This window comes from Podarcis gaigeae, assembly GCF_964106915.1.
Source record: "Podarcis gaigeae genome assembly, chromosome: 10".
Classification (NCBI taxonomy): Eukaryota; Metazoa; Chordata; class Lepidosauria; order Squamata; family Lacertidae; genus Podarcis; species Podarcis gaigeae.
In genome coordinates, this window is record NC_139686.1 from 65,730,584 (window position 1) to 65,746,188 (window position 15,605).

The 15,605-nt window shown below is 42.8% G+C and overlaps 1 protein-coding gene and 1 long non-coding RNA gene across 2 annotated transcripts in view; one reads left to right on the top strand and one right to left on the bottom strand.

Annotated features, from left to right (window-relative positions):
* LOC310826606 overlaps window positions 1–15,605 on the top strand; it is a 230,649-nt gene that overhangs the window by 35,084 nt on the left and 179,960 nt on the right. The window lies entirely within an intron of this gene.
* The window catches only part of TBC1D22A (TBC1 domain family member 22A), a 118,301-nt gene that overhangs the window by 16,918 nt on the left and 85,778 nt on the right, over window positions 1–15,605 (bottom strand). Inside the window, exon 12 of the mRNA XM_083701553.1 lies at window positions 14,244–14,339. Within this exon, the coding sequence (XP_083557679.1) occupies window positions 14,244–14,339 (96 nt within the window). The remainder of the gene's footprint in view (window positions 1–14,243; window positions 14,340–15,605) is intronic.

Consider the following 15,605-nt stretch of genomic DNA (forward strand, 5'->3'; position numbering starts at 1 on the left):
TGGATACTTCTTGTTGTTTCTCTGCATTGGGTGTAACAGAATCAGTTAAGAGTTCCCAACACAGACAAAATTCCTGCCTCCAGATAGAACTCCCTACTGCATCACTATACCAATCATGCTCTTGCCACTTTCAGGAGTCATGAGAAGCTCCCAAACCTGAGACTTATGGAGAAATGCAGGAAGAAGAAGAAGAGTTTGGATTTGATATCCCGCTTTATCACTACCCGAAGGAGTCTCAAAGCGGCTAACATTCTCCTTTCCCTATGGGGCCAAGATGGCGTCCGGCACTCTTCTTTAGCTGCGCCACTGCTGTGCCGGTAAACAACCTCTTCCAGCCTCTTTGGCCCTCTTAGCAGAGTTTACACAGCGGGGAAAGCTGTTGCTTGTGTGGGAATAACTCAGACTGCAAAGCAGGCTTTTCTCTTATCTCCAATAGCCTTTAATGAGTAGAATAACATCGTAAATTCAGCCCGGCGAATTGGCTGGCATCCCTCTCCGCTTCTCGGCAAAAGCGAAAGAAAAAAGACACACAGAGAAACACTCCCCTCTGTGAATATAGCCACGCCTCAGAATGTGAGACGTCACTCAGAACTGTTTAACCCTGTAAGTTCTGATTCTCCTCACATTCCCTTCCTCCCCCACAACAAACACTCTGTGAGGTGAGAGATTTCAGAGAAGTGTGACTGGCCCAATGTCACCCAGCAGCTGCATGTGGAGGAGCGGAGACGCGAACCCGGTTCCCCAGATTACGGGACTACCGCTCTTAACCACTACACCACATTTGCTCTCCAGGAGGCAAGTGCCCCTCTATGCCCATGCTTTTCAAGCAGTGGCACAAATATCAGCAGCTGGAAAGTGATGCTCTAAACTCAGGTAGCTCATAGGGCTATGTTAGATGTGATTTGTACTGGTGCAATTGCAATTCTCAGTTGATATATGGCTTAAAAACAACAACTGAATAGCAGTGGTAGGGGAAGGAGGATGAAGGAGACTGTGATGGTTGAGGAGGAGTCTTAACCCTATTGTGCCCTTACTGGGGGAAAAAGGACTAAATCCCTCTCTCCTAAAAAAAGGTTCCCTATGAGCTTCCTGAGAATGGAAGCTTGCCTTCCATGGTTAGCAATCACTGACTCCCTCCCCATGCACTCTATTCTTACATAGACCTTACATATTCTACAGGTAAACCTGGGGAGGGTGCCTCCAAATTATTATTGTTGATTTTTATTAAATGTGTTTGTTGCCTTATCTTGCCCAAGACAACCCAAAGTGACTTACAACAAAACACCAAACAACCAAAAAGTCCCACATAGATACATTAAAACGAGTGGGGGGTGGATATACATTAAGAACATCCCATCCATTTCTAAAAGGCTATAGAATAGTTAAAGCCAAAGGCATGGGCGTAGAGGAAAGTTTTTGACTGGCACCTAGGAATTATATATTTTTATGTTTAGCTATTCAAAGTTTGTAGAGGGTGGCCAACAGATTCCCACCCTCCAAATTCTCACTCTGCCATATGAGTTCAGGATTTCTCCCAGAGAGAGCAACATTTTAACTCTCAGAAGACCCTAATCTGATTCACCCGAAAACTCAAAACTTGTAGATTTCACAGCATGTGGTGGCCCCTATTGTGTGAATGAGCGGATGCCGCAGAAATAATATGTGCTAACCCTTTCCTACACCACCTCTCCCCGCAAGCCACCCTACACACACACCTTAACTTTAATGTTAACTTTAAACTTAACGTTTGCAGAGATCAAACATGTTGAAACAAGAGCCCATTGCTCAGGGCCATGCCCAAACTTCATATATTTGTCACAAAATGCCAAGAACTCTGTTACATGGCAACTTGCCTTATGTGGTTACTGAACAATAAGTGCACACAAAAGTGGTTTTCACAGATTATTGGACAGTTAGAGCACAAACAGAAGCTGACCTTTACTGCTTGAAAGGATGAGCCAGTTAAATGTGATCAAATGCCCTGAAATGGCTGAACTTTAATTTAACCTAGCTCCAGCCTTAGATGTCCGTGTAAAAAACAAGGGAACGAACCGGCGCAGCCATTTTCCTCCTCCTCCCCTTCTTCTTCTGCTTCTTGTTTTTATATTATGTCACAACTGAGAGCTGTGAAACTTTGCTGTGATATGCTGGACTCCATGTTTGTGCCAATGGGGGGGGGGGGAGACAGCCATCCCAAAAAACCACAACTTCCTCTAAAGGTAAACTCAGGTGGTGAGAGCTGACAGGAACGGGGGTAAATTTTTGCTCAGTATGCTTGGAAGAACTCCAAGGTTGGCAGAAGAAGAAGAAGAAAAATAACAGAATCTGGGGAGTGGGGAATCCCCCTGCCAAAAGGCCAATGAGATTTGTGCATGCTCAGTTGCCACAGAATGTTAAATTTCGGTTTGAAAAGAAAATTTTGTTTGTTTCTATTAATTATATTTTCATACTGCCCTTCACCTGACAATTACAGGGCGATTGACAATATAAAAACACAAAAACACGTAACATGTAAGAAGCAAATTTTGGATATGCTGTACATAGCTTTAGCTTTCATGAAGGTATAAACCTTGTTTTTGCAAAACCTTTAGTTTTGCCGAGTGTAGTCATATCTTAAAGGGTAAGGGTAAAGGGACCCCTGACTGTTAAGTCCAGTCGTGGACGACTCGGGTTGCAGTGCTCATCTCACTTTACTGGCCGAGGGAGCCAGCGTTTGCCCGCAGACAGATTCCGGGTCATGTGCCCAGCATGACTAAGCTGCTTCTGGCGAACCAGAACAGTGCACGAAACACTGTTTACCTTCCCGCTGGAGCGGTACCTATTTATCTACTTGCACTTTGACGTGCTTTCAAACTGCTAGGTTGGCAGGAGCAGGGACCGAGCAATGGGAGCTCACCCCATCGCAGGGATTCAAACCACCAACCTATAGATGGGCAAGCCCTAGGGCCAGGGGTCAGCAACCTTTTTCAGCCATGGGCTGGTCCACCGTCCCTCAGACCATGTGGTGGGCCGCACTATATTTTGGAAAAAAATATGAACAAATTCCTATGCCCCACAAATAACCCAGAGATGCATTTTAAATAAAAGGACACATTCTACTCATGTAAAAACACAGTGATTCCCAGACCGTCCATGGGCTGGATTGAGAAGGCAATTGGGCCTTAGGTTGCCTACCCCTGCCCTAGGCTCTGTGGTTTAGACCACAGCGCCACCCATGTCCCAGTCATATCTTAGCTTCTGTTATTGTTCTGGTAGTACAGCATGCAGAAATCATCTCTCCAGTGAATGGTAACAAGTATACTAATACAAGTCTAGATCCCTTCCCTTCCGCCTGACATGATATCAGAAAGTGACTCCCTCCTTTTTCTTTATACCTCCTTTTTACCTCCTCGATACAATCAGCTGCACACCCATTTCTTTATGGCACCCTTTCTGGGTGCAATAAACTCCTCCTTCCACTCTTAGTTTCTTAACTTCCTCCCTGCCATATCTGTGAATCATTCATTTTATTTGTGACGACGGCAGGGATTCAACTGCACTTTTCTCCTGAAGGAGCAGACTGCAATTTATTTATTTTTATTTTTGTCCTAGAGGAGGTGTTGCAGCTGTGAAACAAATGAGGGAAGGTAAGACAGAGCTAGAGTGGCAGCTTTGAGAAGAATCTGCAGCGACGACTCAGCCGCATTTCCACAGCCAAGCGGAGACTGAAAGAAGCCTTGATCAATTTCAGGGAAGACTGCATAGCAGATGAGACATAATGCGAGCATCCAAAGACTAAGGTATAATCTGACCTACTTACTGGAAATGCAGAACAACAATGCATTAGGACCCTACAATACCTATTTGCATGTATTTTGAAAGAGAGAGAAAATACAGCACTAAACCATGTTCAGCCAGAACTATAGAAATGCAAAGACTGATATAATCTAAAAACTAAAGCTGTTTGTCTATAGATTTAGCATTGAGATAGCAGAAGCACATTCATGCTAAATGTATTGGTAACTGGAACCTACATGTAACTGAAGTCACACGCTTAACTATTTTGCAGTTACTGGATGTGCTCAGTGTGCCAGCTACATACTTGGAGGTGATGCAGCTGTTCCATTCAATCCATGACTGGCTTCGTAATCAATCCATATCAAACAGTCTTCACTCCATCCACCGGATTGACAGATTCTGGACAGATCTCGTCACAGAACAAAGGTTGATGAGAACATTAAAAACAGAGGCCATCTGACACAGTGGAAAAGGCTGATGGAAGACTGTACAATAGTCTGGTAGGTGCGCAGTATGCCAATACATTCCAGCATCCCCATTACATGCCACCTCTGGTGTCTTTTCAGCACCGTCCTTTTTCAACAAGGGTGCACATTTTTATCCCAGCCTATATCTGTCTTGGATTTGAAATGGCTTTTATTTAAGAAGCCGCTTTTCTGTTTTTGTTTTTTTCAAAAAAATGAAATGGTTTTTACCGTATTTACTCGAGTCTAATGCACATATCTTTTTTTTCCAAATTACCGTATTTTTTGCTCTATAACTCACTTTTTCCCTCCTAAAAAGTAAGGCGAAATGTGTGTGCGTCTTACGGAGCGAATGCAGGCTGCACAACTATCCCAGAAGCCAGAACAGCAAGAGGGATTGCTGCTTTCACTGCGCAGCGATCCCTCTTGCTGTTCTGGCTTCTGAGATTCAGAATATTTTTTTTCTTGTTTTCCTCCTCTAAAAACTAGGTGCGTCTTGTGGTCTGGTGCGTCTTAGAGAGACAAAAATATGGTATGTTGCGAACATTAAGGTGTGCATTAGATTTGATGGAGCATTACATTCGAGTAAATACGGTACCCCCGGGTGCAAATCAGATGCAAGGAGCCAGGTGCGCCCTCCCGGCCGGCCATCATTGGGCCGGGGGCACGCTGCTCCAATTCGCTCCTCTGCCTGGGCCGCAGCACCACTGCACTGCTCAGTTCATGTGCCTTGCCACCTTGTGCACAGCTGCCGCCTGGCCAGACTAATCGGAGCTGAGGGCTGCACAACTGGTGAATCCAGGCGAGAGGAGGCCAGGAGGTTGCTGGGCTGCATTTGGGGTGGACACCTGAGCCTAGGCAGCCCGGGCATGCCAGTCACGTGGCCAGTCCTTAGTGTGCCCAGGCAGCGAAGGAGCCTGTGGGTCAGAGGGGTGGCAAGGTGGGGGTTGTAAAAAAAGGAGGCAGCCCCTCCCGTAAGAAAAGATAGTTTGAGGTGGTCAGTAGGGCTAGGGGATCTCTAATGTGCACCCCTTTTTGCCAAATTACACTGCAAAAATTAGGATGCACATTAGATTCGATGGCGCATTCGACTCGAGTAAATGCGGTAGTTGTTTTTATTTTTGAGGTTTCTACTGTGAAAGCACTTCAAGATACTGAATTAAGTAAGTTAAATAAATAGCAGCCACACGACAGTGACTTCACTTACTGAAATTTATCACATATGCAGCAAACGGCATGCTGGCCGCTAAAAAGAAACATGATAACATGAACCTGAATGAATGCTTTGATAACCGCAACACGTTCAACATCGCTGATAGCAGCCTCAGAAGGCTGATAAGCTGTTTCCATGCTGCTTTTGGATATGGTTTTCTTTCTTGCAGAAAATGCAGGTGTTATGCAGAAAAGCAGACATCAAATTGGCACCAGTGGAAGGTTCCCTCTCTAACCGAGTCATAATTGAGGTCTGTGTTGGGTGCTTAGGGAAGCACACGAGATGCACTCCTGCATTTTAACTTGTTGTCCAGCTCTTGTCACAATATGCAGCAACAGTGACTTTTACTCGCAAGTAAGTTAGAGATATTTATTTGGGCTAACAGTGGCACCGGCTCAACAGCAAGCACAAGGCCCAGAAGTCATGCTTTCAAGGCACATGAGCAAGGCAAGAGGTTCTTAACTGTGGTAAGAATTCACCTCTACACCACCTTGTTTGTTACCCAAGTGGAGGAACAGCCACCTTTTGAAAAACCAAAGAAGTCCAGCATCCAAATGTAGGGGCCCAGCGTTTATTATAGCACTCACTGGAAGGACAGATCCTGAAGCGGAGACTCCAATACTTTGGCCACCTCATGAGAAGACTCCCTGGAAAAGACCCTGATGTTGGGAAAGATGGAGGGCATAAGGAGAAGGAGGTGACAGAGGACGAGATGGTTGAATAGTGTTCTCGAAGTTACCAGCATGAGTTTGGCCAAACTGCGGGAGGCAGTGGAAGACAGGAGTGCCTGGCGTGCTCTGGTTCATGGGGTCATGAAGAGTCGGACACGACTAAACGATTAAACAACAACAACATTTATTATAGCTATTGCAACAGGACAAAGCTCACTCAACTCTCTGTGCCAGTTGAGAAGGTCAATGGAAGATACAATGAGATCCCAGCAGTTGAGGTGCCCCTCCTGCCAAGCTTTTAAGGAAGGGCCAGGGTGGACTCACACCCAGGACCCTAACTCTGTCAGCCTGCTGTAGATGCGTACACCCACTCTCTCATGGAAAGTGCATCTGATCCCACCTACAAATGTGGCATCTGGTCCTCAGCAACAAGACTGTTTCCTATCCACCTGAGTCCAGTTTTGACACCTCTTCTTCCTCTGGCTGGTCAAAGTCCACCCTCCCTCCCTCCCTCCCTGACCAGGCTGTACACTCTGCAGGAGGGACGATGGAGAGAACTGGCAGATCTGTTTCCTTCTCTCTGACATTTAGAGTCACAAGGGGAGCATCGCCATCCCTGAGCTCTCCACTCTGTCATCTGCTCCTCCTCCTCCTCTTGTGCCTGGGGCTGCCAAATTCAGTTCCTGGTGGAGCCAAGCAGGCAATGACACCTGTGTAGTTTGGCCTATAGACACCCAGAAGTTTGCTATTGCTGCAGATAATGACCATATACTACTATGGCTACAACATGGGGTCATGGCCATGGGGGAAGTGATAACACAGATTTTATATAATTATCACACACGCACACATAAACCTTGATGTAAAAAGCAAGTTTCCATTTTGTAGCTGAAATACTGCAATAATTCAGCGTGGGCAAAAATATATCCCACTGTACAATAATATGTAATTCCTTGCTGAATTCATGCTTTTTAATCACTGCAATTGCTCCCAATTTATTAAATGAACTACTTTAAATTCATGAAGTTGGCCAAATTAAATATTTTCAGGTCACTGGGGCCATTCTCTAAATTAGACCCATGTTTATAGTAGTACTAATTTCCCCTCAGTATGCTGGCACAAATGACTATTACCACAGCAAATAGGGAGGTACAGTAAATACCTTCCTATTTTAGTTTTACAAACTCCTTCTGAAATTTGCACATTTTAGAACATCTTGGCTTTCTCTGTAATAGGATGGTTGTTTTATTAGTTGCTGTGAGGCTCAATTTGTTTTTATGCTCTGGCTTCTATAAACACATTAAATGATCAGACTTTCTTCTCTTTTTACATTTGTAAAGAAAATCTATATGGAATACTGATCAAAATTGCAGTTTACATATGAATTTACACACACACACACACACACACACACACACACACACACTATCCAATTCCCATGCATATGGAGCAAGAAGAAGGTATAAGATGAGGTGGGGAACTGACGTACTAATGGACTTCAACTCCCATCAGCCCAAGTCACCAAGGCCAATAGTCACAGATTATAAGAGATACAGTCATGCAACTTCTGGCAAGGGCACAGGCTCCCTATCCCTGGTCTAAGATGAGCGTAACCTAACATATTTCAGTGAAGGCTATGCAATGGCCTTTGTAAGTAGCATGTACCAGTGTAAACAGTCTATCCCAATGCAAGCAAAGCATACAGATTTAATAAGGAATGATCCAATTATTTTATTGGAGAATAGACAAGTGGTGCAGGAAATACCAACAGGACAAATGAGGAAAGCAGGACCTTAAAAGAAATACGGTACCGAGAAAATAGTTTTAGGAAGAAGCTATATTCCTTTTGGAAAAAGCTTAGATCTAACAACATACGAATGTGAAAAAATCACATCGTTTCTGGGGTAACGTTGTGCATTCATAAATGTTTGAAGTGTTTTACACACAGTGAAGGATCAACTGCCTCAACTAAATTTGGCTGGGAGCTGTGGAGATACTTTGTAAAAGCATATGGCCAGGAAGGTTGCAGTAGGACGTGGGAGATCAGGGCTGAAAACCGCAGCCAGACATGAAGCTCACTCGGTGATCTCGGGCCAGTCAGTACCTCTCAGCTTTACCTTGGGAATGTGACCTTAGGAATGGGAAATGGCCCTGTAACAAAATTAGCAAATATCATGATAGAAATGGAAGCAGGAGAAAGTTCAAAGGACTAGGCACAGTAGGAAGGAGAAGTGAGTACAATGTTATTCCAAAGGTCCCCAAACACTCTTGAGCAGATTTTTTTTGGGGGGGGCGGGGCGGGGAGAGGATGCACAAGTGACTGCAGAGGGAAGGGGGAAGTAGTGAAAATAGTTTCTCATGCTTTCTGCTAACAACATCCTCTGCCGGCTCACAGACTTCTATCAGTGGATATATACCAATATCAGGAAAAAATCCAGTTCTCAAAATGACTAATAAATATTCCACCTTTGTTGAACAATTCAGAACTTACATGTTTCAAAATACGCTGAACATAATAGTTCAACGTAATGTTTTATTTCGCTTCCCTGAGCTTTGTAGCATCGTGTTTAGACAAGTTTTATCATCTTCATTTGTCTGAAGTAGCATCAATGTCTTCAAATGAAATAATGTTTTCTAATCATCATACATTTTAAACAGACACAGAGTGTGCGCTTGTGTTTTTTGAACCAACACTGCTTACTGGATACTTCTGAACTGCTGTGTTTCATTTCAATTTTTACCATCAACCAAGAGCAACCTTCTGGTTCATATCTCAAACCCAAGTGTCATGGGGCTCTACAGAGGCACTTAGTTCCCACCCCAGAAGTCCAAACTCAATCTTTACCATCAACCAAGAGCAACCTTCTGGTTCATGACTCAAACCCAAGTGTCATGGGGCTCTACAGAGGCACTTAGTTCCCATCCCAAAAGTCAAAACTCATTACATTCAGTCAACAGCACAGAACTCTTAAGATACAACAGGATTTTGTAGCCAGAAATTGGTCATTTTGGTCGAGTTTATTTAACCGCTTCCTAGCTTGAGTTTTTGCAGACAGAATTTTCTAGGCATTCATATGACATTCTTGAACTTTGAGACTTCTGTTTAAAGTACTGATTTCAAAAGGTGAAGATGCCACTGAAACAGGTATTCAGGCTGTTGGGCAGATGATCAGCCTTTCAGCAAGAGGAGGCAGAAACCCTTGCTCTGTATCTACTGAATGGAAGAGGCACACGGTCATCACACAGCATGGGAAAAGCGAGAAGGAGGCTATCACCATTCTTCTCTAGAAGTAGGTGACTGTGCTAGACTACAACCCCCTTGAAAAAGCCTGTATAAATAGGGATTTCAAGAATGCTCCTTATTTGTCCTTAACTGTTGCTGTTAAAACGTAATCTGACCCACAAGTTATCCAACAAGAGGTAGTAATTTGCCTGAAAACTACGAATCACATATTTGTATTTAACAGGGCAACTGATCAAGACTGGTAACAGTTGGAACTGTCAAGTTATTAGGACTCTGATCTGCTAGGATCCATATCCTGACAGGGTTTATTACTACAAAACTGTTTAGCATTCCACAACACAGCAGAACCAATCAACATGGAATTGTGCATGTGCTTTCTAGTGACAGATTCAAAATACAAGTGCATGGGATTTTCTTTCCCTGAGCGAAGAGTTATCAGTGTTCAATTGAGCAAAATGTTTAACAGCTGAGCGCTAAATGGCCTGAATGTTGCCATCTCTTGGAAACATCCTAATGAAAGTAACTGAGAAATTGGGTTTGTTTTGTTTTGTTTTGTTTTGTTTTGTTTTAAAATCAGCTCTAGAGCTAAGACCAAAACAAACCATATTCTTTGTCTCCTCACACTTTCTTCCAAGGCTTTGATTTGGTATTCACTTTTTATTGTCAGTGCCTAGACTTTTTATCCTGCATCAGTTCTTTCAAATACCACAAGGAAATCCTTGGGCAAATACGATCACATAAGGGACATTAGCCCATATTAAACACGCTGCCTCAATTAAAATAAAATCATTAATGGAGACAAAACCCTTTGGTTAGTATGCACTTCATTATGCGTTTCGCTATTTCAAGAATTCAAAAAGCATTCCTGGGGCAGATACCAAGAGCTGACCAATGACATTACAAGGTTAATAGCCCCGACCTAATCATATTAGAAATATTCAAGTTTCAAAGAGAGTCTATTGGAATCTGCATTTTATTAAACTGCTGAACAGTGCAGAAAGATGGCATTACACACTAAACTTATGCTTTATGGGATTAAAATGTTAGGATCAGAGACTCTGTAGAACAGAGTAGGCTCGAAAATGAAATGTTGCATAAGCTAGTGTTAGTGGAATGATCCTCAAAGCCCTTAGGTGCAGATTAGCCTATACGACTTTGTCCTTTTCAATCCTTTGTTTTCTTTCAGGCCACCTTTCGACCCTGAAACTGCTATAATTGCAGCTCTTCAGAGACAAAGTGAAGTGATATGTTGCTGATATGCTTCTTAGGTTGCTATGTTACAGTGATTATCTAATTAGGTACCTGCCTGAAGTGAATAATAATGGCAGCATTTAAACAAATCGATAAAATACATCCAATCAGTTCTTGGCAAGCCTTTATACCAGTTTTTATATATACTGGCTTAGAGAATAACCATTCAACTTTATGCTTGGGCAGCTCCATATAGGACTTGTATACCGTAAATGCTGACATATAAGACAATCTTTTAAGTGAGCCCATTTAAATGGTCTGGAAAGCAAGTTCCACTCTCTGAAAGTGTTGATAAAATAGAAGCTAATATAATAAAACATTAATGCTGTTTTTGCATCTTCTCTGAAAGCAAACATAGAGGTACAAAAGGGGAAGAAAGAGGGCAATTTTGCTAGCGCAACATTAAAAACATTTTCTAGATGTTGCAGGTTAAACTTACTTCAAATAAAGTGATTGTAAGGTTAACGCATGAGCAAAGTTTGCCTAGAACATTCTGTCGAGTTTTTAAACAAATTCAGTTTATATCCTAGTAAACATTGATTCAGAGTTTCACGATGACTTACAAAATAAAATGAATAGGATCAACAGAAATGTAACGTCACATACGTGTAATATATCAAAAGCAGAAAATAAAAAGCTGTTTGAATGCACAACAAAGCACAAGCCAGATTGTCATTTCCTAGAGGTTGGAGAGCATAAAAGTTGGTAAAAGGCACATTATTGAAAAAAGACACCATAAGTGAACTACATTCTCGATTCTTCTAGGACCGCAACCACATCCAGATCAGAAAAAAACTAGGATATCTCCTTATCACTATCATTTCTTTCTTGGTAGATTGATAAGAACACCTCTCTCTCTCTCTCTCTCTCTCTCTCTCTCACACACACACACACACCTTTACAGTATGAAATCTGAGGTCAGCAGAGATAGTGAAGCTCAGTTTCACCAAAATACAATGGCAGTACATAACACACATACATACAACCCGGGTAGCTAAAATCTAAGCAGTTGTTTCATATCTAATGCCAGTTCAACTGATGCCTTACAGTACCTGCCATGCCATCTTCTAAAGTGATCATGCCAGTAAATTTGCAAAGGACTTGCTATATTAGAGCCTAAACTAAAGTTTGGCATCATAGTAGGTTGTAAGAAAAGTGGTTCTGCTAATCGTAGCCACTGTCCTGGGGTCAGAATGTCTTAGGCAATCCCATCCCATGATCTCATCTTAGCTGGAGATTGTCATGGGAATGGCATGTTATAGCTATACTGGGTTAAATAGACTGGATGTTTAAACCAGAATATTCCGCTCCTTCACTACTGAACATTTGTGTCAATTCTATTTAAGTTTCTGAAAAGGTAGATTTAATGTAGATAAATGTAGAACATTTCTAAGTGCTGTACAACCTGTCTCATGATTTGTGTGCAAGATGTAAAATTCATTAATTTACATTGTCTATGCTTAATTGATCACAGTGCTAAATGATGACTCCCTTCATATTCACCCCCATGACTTTGACGTTGACTTATTGTTCATTTCTTTAGCTAAAGCTGGGACATTTGAGATTTTCACAGGACTGAAGAAAAATAGATGCAAACGCTTGACAGTGCCAGGAGATAAAATAATTGTGCATGAAATTTAACTTATTCAACATTAAAATACAATGAGAACAAACGACTCGACATAGTAATTCTATGTAGAATGGTATAATGGCTGAAATTGAAGGAAGTGTGGTTTCTGAACCACACTAACATATGCCTAGACTTACCTTTATTAATGTGAGTGATATACGGCTCTTTCTGGCCTCAGCTTAAGTTATAATAGCAGCTTTATGTTGGCCACTGCTTCACTAAGTGGTAAGTTCACAAGAGCGTATTTTATTGCAGCCGAAAACTCGGGACATTTTGATTGATCAGCTTAGATCTAAAGATGAACCCCCTAAAGTTCAGGTGTCTATGTCCCAGAAATAATTTTCAAAGGGGGGGGGGGGAGAGAAATTAATGTGACCATATGACCGGCTGGATGAAACATAGCATGTGTCGGACGTTCCATGCGAACAGGAGATACTCCAAATTACCTCTGTGTGTACCGTATTTTTCGCTCTATAGGACTCACTTTCCCCCCTCCAAAAATGAAAGGGAAATGTGTGCGCGTCCTATGGAGCGAATGCAGGATAGCAGCCTGTTCTGGGGGCTGGGGTCGGGGGAAGCTCGGGCTTCCCCCGTCCCCAGCCCCGCAAGCTCTGGGAGTGGTGGCGAGGTTGCACGCAATCTCGCCGCCGCTCCTGGACCTGTTCTGGGGGCTGGGGGGGAATATTTTTTTTTCTTTATTTCCCCCCCTAAAAACTAGGTGTGCCCCATGGTCCGGTGCGCCCTATGGAGCGAAAAATACGGTACAATGTATGCAGGCAAGATTTATGACAGTGAAGGTAACCCAACAGCCCTTGCTCACATATGTGAGAGAGGGCACATCCCTTTTATCTATCTGCAAAACTCCAGTGGGCCAGATGAGCCAGCTTTGTATCAGATAGCACAGTGGCGTTGCTTTTTCCTTCCGTTGCCTTTTCACCTGGAATAAGCCGAGATGGTAGTCCGACAACGAAACAAGCCTGCCAGCAACACAGTCACACAAACCATATAAAATGCATACTCCCTCGAATACTGTCCCTCATCGCAGTGGTGAATGTCTCTTTGCTGGAGGAAACAGTCCCAGCTGCCTTGAAAGAGGCAGTGGTTCTTAAGAAGTCCTCCCTGGAACCTGAGCTACCATCAAATTGCCAATATCCCATTCCTGGGCAAGGTGTTTGAGAGGGTGGTGATGGCACAGCTTCAAGTGTACTAGGATGGAGCCAATTACGTGGATCCATTACAATCTGGTTTCAGTACTGCATTTCAGCTGTGCAATTCTCTCTCCTTGGAAGCACAGATGGCCACATTGCCTACTAAGAACTCATCTCTTCCCCAAGCTTTTGTAGGAGCTGGTTGAGTCTGCTCTGCATAGTACACTATGTACAGTGGTGCCCCGCAAGATGAATGTCTCGCAAGACGGAAAACCCGCTAGACGAAAGGGTTTTCCGTTTTGGAGGTGCTTCGCAAAACGAATTTCCTATGGGCTTGCTTCGCAAGACGAAAATGTCTTGTGAGTTCCTGTGGGTTCCCCCCCTTTTTCTAAGCCGCTAAGCCACTTATCAGCTGATCCGATAAGCCGATAAGCCGCTTATCAGCTGATCCGCTAAGCCGCTTATCAGCTGATCCGCTAAGCCGCGGATCAGCTGATCCGATAAGCCGCTTATCAGCTGATCCGATAAGCCGCTAATAGCGCTAATCCGCTAAGCCGCTAATGGGCTTGCTTCGCAAGACGAAAAGACCGCAAGACGAAGAGACTTGCGGAACGGATTCTTTTCGTCTTGCGAGGCACCACTGTATTATTCTAGTGCTACTAGTTTTACCATCTGAATTGTTTCCGTGTTGGGTTTTCTTGTTATGTTTTTTATTCCTGCTGTAAACCACGTTTGCGGTGAAAAGCAATCCATAAATTCAATAAATAAAATAGTTTCATCTGAAACAGTTTCAAGGAAGACGTCTGCTTATTTCTTTTCCTGAAAACAAAGGCGACTTCACTTACTTGAAAGTCTCTTTCCTCTAAGATCTCCTTCTTCCATCTGACAAGGAAGGCAGCACACACATATAAATGGAAGTGAGAAAATCCCTCTGGTTCAGACTGAGAAAGAGAGAAAGAGAATTTAGGTATAACCAGACAATAACTGCAGTTTATTCATTGTGATATTCTGTCATTTTTCTAGTTACTGCAAAGTTAATTAGCTCCAGGAGGTAAAGTTGTTCCTGATTTTTATGATTGAATTATTAAATCAAACTCCAAAATCAGATCCCAAATAATTTTATCTTTATTGCAGGTGGGGAATTGCTCACCAGGAACCAACACTATTTCAGAGTACTCTATCGAATTATATAAAAGGCATGCTATATCAATTAAGCTTTGCAGTAAGCATCAAGTAAAGATTTCTGGTGTCAGTCTTTGTGTTGAAAACTGTTTTATTGTGCCAGTGAACCATCTTTTGTTGAGAGGAATAGACAGTGGGGTTTTAATCCTGTATATTCTCCTTGATTGTCTTTGTCACCATTTAGCATAGTAACATTATACACTGCCTGTCAAAACTGAGAATATGAGCATCACACTGTCAGAAAGGAAGAAAGTGCTTGTCCCTTGAGACCCAGCTTGTGGGATACCACAGAGATAAATCTTATTTCCCAAACTATTTAACATCAACATGAAGCTGAGATCATTAGAGCTTCTGAAGTTGAATGCCCCCAATACAATACCATTATACCATGAGAAATCCAGGTAATTACAAGCCTGTTGGCCTAGATTTTTTTCCAGGTAAATTGGTGGAAACTATTATTACAGGTAACACATTATTAAGCATATAGAAGAAATAGTTTTGCTGAGGAAGAATCAGCATTACCGTATTTTTCGCCCCATAGGACGCACCGCCCTATAGGACACACCTAGGGTTTTTTTGGGGGGGGGGGAATAAAGAAAAAAAATATTTTCCCCCCAGGTACGGGGCTTGGCGCTGGGCTCCCGAGGGTTGCGCAGAGCTTCCTGAAGCCTGGAGAGCACCAACCCCTCTCGCTCTCCAGTCTTCAGCGAAAGCCTGTATTCGCCCCATAGGACGCACACACATTTCCCCTTCATTTTTGGAGGGGGGAAAAGTGTGTCCTATAGAGCGAAAAATATGGTAAATCCTCTGTCACAAGTATTTGACATCTTTGAGTATGTCATGATGTACGTGAACTTTCGCAATGCTTTCAACAAAGTCCCTCCATCAAAGCTTTGAATAAAATTAGCAGACAGAGAAAAAGAGGTTGGCTGCTCCTACGGATTATTTCTAGATAAACAGGAAATAGGGGATAGAAGCAAACAGACAGTACTCACAATGGAAGTAAGCAGTGAGATTCCCAATGC